Source organism: Branchiostoma belcheri, unplaced genomic scaffold (genome assembly GCF_001625305.1).
Source record: "Branchiostoma belcheri isolate BF01 breed outbred unplaced genomic scaffold, Haploidv18h27 scaffold49, whole genome shotgun sequence".
Lineage (NCBI taxonomy): Eukaryota > Metazoa > Chordata > Leptocardii > Amphioxiformes > Branchiostomatidae > Branchiostoma > Branchiostoma belcheri.
Genome location: NW_017804120.1, coordinates 1,379,117 through 1,383,705, shown reverse-complemented (window position 1 = coordinate 1,383,705; position 4,589 = coordinate 1,379,117). Strand labels below are relative to the sequence as shown.

Sequence of the window (4,589 nt, the reverse complement as noted above, 5' to 3'; positions counted from 1 at the left end):
TAGCGTTTGTCTGTGTGTGTGTGTGTTTGTGTGTGTGTGGTTTAGCAAGATAACTCGAGAAGCAGTGGATGGATTGGAATGAAACTTGGTAGGTGGGTAGGTCTTCATTAGACGTAGAAATGATTAGATTTTGGGCCCCCTTGCGGCTTTCCTAGGTACTGCAGCTGAACTTCCGGTTTTGATATCTCGTGTTCTGGACATGCTAGGGTCATGAATTTTGGTTGGTAGATAGCTCTTGGGGTAGGGAAGCAGTGACATGAGTTTGGGTCCCCTAGCGCCTTGTTCTGGAACTGCAGGAGCATTTGTTGAAAAAAATTTGAAGGACGATAACTCAAGAACCGGTTGACGTATTGTCGTGATTTTTGGTATGTAGGTAGTTGAAGTGATGCTTGACATAATCAGATGGCAATTATGCAAATCAGGAGCTAATTTGCATAATTAATGAGGAAATTCTATAAATCTGCTTTGTTCGATAATAGAACTATGAAACACTTGTGACATCTACTTGAGAACGAGAAAAACATCTGAGGATATAGATTATGTAAATGAGGACCTAATTTGCATAATTAATGGCAAATTCTTATAATTCCATAGTTGTAACTGCCGCACCCCGAATTTCATACTTGCCACATTTGGAAGTTAAGTGAAGGTGAACATCAATAAATATAATTTATTCAAATTTTGACCTGATTTGCATAATTTATGAGGAAGTGCTATAATAGCCTTTTTGTTATGATAAGGCTGTCATTGGATGGAGAATATGATCAACTGATATAATCCATGCAAATGAGGCTCTTATTTACAAAATCAATTATTAAAATTGTATAATTCGTCACCCACAAGGGTTAACATCATTTGGCGAAGGTATGAGATCGCGGAACTCTTGTTTATTCGTATTTTAGGTGACTACACAGCATCAGCAATGGCGTGTAGCAAGGAGGATAAAACAGTGTAAGTAGTAATATTTTAACTTTGAACGACATATATAGTGGTTTACTTCGAATTATGCATGTTTATAGAGGAGACGTTGTGTACAGGATTACTAAGTACTTGAAATGTTGCAGATGTATCATGATTTAACTTGTGGGTAGGTGTCCGCCAAAGGACACTTTTGAATATGCCCCCTGGGTTTTTTTTTCTTTGCTTAGGCTGTTGACTCTACGCTTCATGCATGGGTATATATGTATCTTTCGTTCTATAGATATACATATGGTGTTGGTGTTGGAGATTTTGGAAAACGATAACTCAAGACTGAACTAGAAAAGCAACATTTGCGCGCAAATGTAGCATATTACATCCCTCTCTCATGCAAAATGACTATTACAAATGAACCTTTCCAGAAATGAACCAATTCAAAGTTACTATTGTCTATACATGGACCATCCCACCTTAACTCCCCTCCAAACGGAATTTTCTACATTTGGACCCTTATATGCAACAATGCACTTCTCCCAAAAATACCACATTGCAAAATAGGCTCCTCCCCATCTTTAATTTGAATGCTATTTCAGGTCATTTTGCTTAATGATTTTCATTTTTTTAATGATCAAGCATCACTTAAGCCACCTGTCATACAAAAAATCACGACGATCCGTTGCCCTATTCTTTGAATTATTCAATTTCTAAATTATATCAAACATTAAAATTATTGGCAAATTAGTCAAACCTGTCCAAAAAGACCACTCAGGGGATCGAGATTTGTTATTTTGTGGACAGGTAACTGTTCTAACTTGATGTTTGTGTCAATGGGAGAAATTATCTAAAGTTTAGTTTAGTTTATCCGGCCGCTTCTACCTCTATGCGGGCGTCGCGCGGGGATGTTGAGATTGTGGTGAAATTATCTAAAGGACCACCAGAAAGTACTAGTGGTCACAATAGCCAGATGGTCCTCATGTAGAGGTGGTATACCTTTGACTGTATGCAAATGATAGCATATCTTGCGTAGTTAAAGAACTGTTATTTGTTGTCGAAGGCACATGTACTGCAAATTATTTATATTAAATCATTTTTGTTATAATCCATTTCTTCATCAATCATAAGGGAGATGATTGGAGAATTTGACGAAGAGCAACAGGAAGTGTTGAAAAGCTTGGCTGCTGCTCCCGGCGGGGCTCAAACAGAGCTACTGAAGAAGATTCAAGAGTACGCAACAAAAAATGTGGAGGCTTGGAAAAAGCAGAAAGTGAACGTAGGCATCGTGGGAGACCCCGGAGCAGGAAAGAGCACCTTCATCAACTCCATTCGCGAGCTGAAGCCGAATGAAAAGGGTGCAGCTAAAGTCGGCCTTTGTCACACTACATCGGAAGTCACGGAGTATCCTGATCCAAATCGCCCAAACAGCCTTTGCTTCGTCGACTTCCCCGGTGTCCTCCTGAAGAAAGGAACCTCAGACAAACACGCTTTCAACATCAAGCAGTATCTCGACAAACATGGGAAAAAGATGCAGCAATGCCACGTGTTCCTGGTGTTCAGCAGCGGGCGCATCCAGCACAACGCCGTGCAGATCGGGATGAAGGCCCGGGATATGGGGAAGAAGGTTCTGTTCGTCAGGTCACAGTTCGACAAAGATTTGCAGGACAAGGAGAACGACGATCCCGACTATTTTGAGGGCAAGACAAAGGACCAAGCGGTGGCCAACTTGGTGGAAGAGCTTCGCGAGGACTACATCAGCGTCCTGAAGCAGGTGGGATGGGAAGGCGAGGTGCGAGCCACAGATGTTTTCATCATCAGCGGTCGGTACGACAGCGTGCTGAAGGGCGAATGGGACATACCTAGCTTCAGGAAGGCCATGTTCGGTGGTTTGAGTGCCTTTCAGAAGATGGCTGTCATCACCACCTGCCGAGACTTCTCCAAGGGCACCATCAAGGAAAGGGGAGACATCCTCAGGCGCCAGATGGCAAACGTTGCCTGGGCAGCAACTAAAGGCTCCTTTGTTCCATTCGTTGGCATTATTTCTGTTCCCGGTAGGTCACAAGAAAAATTAATTTACAATTTTTACCTTCGCCAAGAAGGTTATGTTTTCAGTAGCGTTTGTGTGTGTGTGTGTTTGTGTGTGGTTTAGCAAGATAACTCGAGAAGCAGCGGATGGATTGAAATGAAACTTGGTAGGTGGGTAGGTCTTTATGAGACCTAGGAATGATTAGATTTTGGGCCCCCTAGCGGCTTTCCTGGGTACTGACATCATTTGCATAATCTATGAGGAAGTGCTATATAACAGCCTTTTTGTTAAGATAAGGCTGTCATTGGGTGGAGAATATGATCAATTGATATAATCCATGCAAATGAGGCTCTTATTTACAAAATCAATGATTAAAATTGTATAATCCGTCAACCGCAAGGGTTAATTTGGCATCATTTGGCGAAGGTATGAGATCGTGGAACTCTTGTTTGGGATTCGTTAACAAGCCAAGTAAAGCAACAAACCAAATATTCCTTGCAAATCATGAAAAACGGTGTGCTTGACAGGTTTTTCGAAGGTATGCAGAAGAATATTGTGATGAAATTGTATTGAAGCTGTTTGATTATTGCAAAAAATTATTTCAGATCCCTAAAACATCTTAAAAGTTTAAGAAAGGGAAATTTCCCTTTCTTAAACTTCTAAGATGTTTTAGGGATCTGAAATAATTTTTTGCAATAAAATGCATCTGTATCATTTCCTTAATGACGTTTACCTACATGTAGGTTGCCGTTCATATTTCATACATAAGTCATATAAAATTATTATACGCACTAACCTGTCCCTCCTTGATTACAGATGCCCTCCATTCGGCGTATAGAAGCTACAAAGAGGCCTTTAACCTGACAGAACATACGGTGGAACAACTCGCCAAGATGACCAAGAAGAATCCGCAGGATCTCAAGAGGTTCGTGTCTGCAAGATTGCTGGCCGGGACAGACGATACCCTTGCTAGCTGTGGGTCTGAGGCAGTGGCAGTTGTGAGTACCATTTGTAGGGAGTTAAATATGATGCCTGGTGTAGTTGAGACTGTTGTGACGTTCGTTTTTCCTGTAATTGGTGCTGCTATTACTGCTTCATCTAACATGCAAAGAATGCTCATAGTCCTGGATGTAATGATTTCACGTATGGAGAAGTGCGCCAGTGATCTCTTTGATCATGCATTTGATCAAGGACGTTAGAGCACTGAAAAAGGGTTTATCATTGACATTGGGGCTTTTAGTTCTATTCTGTGTAGCAAGCACATAAATGTTTGCACACAGCAACTTTAATGAATTAAAGACCCCAATTTAGACCCTGGGCAAGAGCAATAAGGAGATGCCCCACTGTGACTTTTTTCCCCAGCAGCTTGAATGGTGCATTGACCCCCACAGCTACATGAAATATCCCAGACTATCTAACCAATTACAGGAACAAATTAGCATCTTACTGGTCATTTTTTTTTAAAAGATGAACATACTGGTTTTAAATGTACTAGTAACGTTGTAACCATGAAGAATGACTCAGATAACTGTAACATAGCCTCACTAAATCTGCGCTCCTAGCGGCCGGCCCAGGCGGCTGGTGTAATTCCGGGCCGGCCGCTAGGAGCGCAGATTTAGTCAGGCTAACTGTAACAAGATTACACAAATTA

At 41.3% G+C, this 4,589-nt stretch overlaps 1 protein-coding gene across 1 annotated transcript; it reads left to right on the top strand.

The window, feature by feature from the left end:
* The first annotated feature begins 908 nt into the window (after nt 1-908).
* On the top strand, nt 909-4,308 carry LOC109479453 (T-cell-specific guanine nucleotide triphosphate-binding protein 1-like). Its single transcript, XM_019781418.1, has 4 exons — nt 909-951; nt 2,041-2,963; nt 3,755-3,949; nt 4,301-4,308. Exons 1-4 carry the CDS (start codon nt 923-925, stop codon nt 4,306-4,308), a joined length of 1,155 nt encoding a protein of 384 aa, XP_019636977.1. The 5' UTR covers nt 909-922.
* The last annotated feature ends 281 nt before the right edge of the window (nt 4,309-4,589 follow it).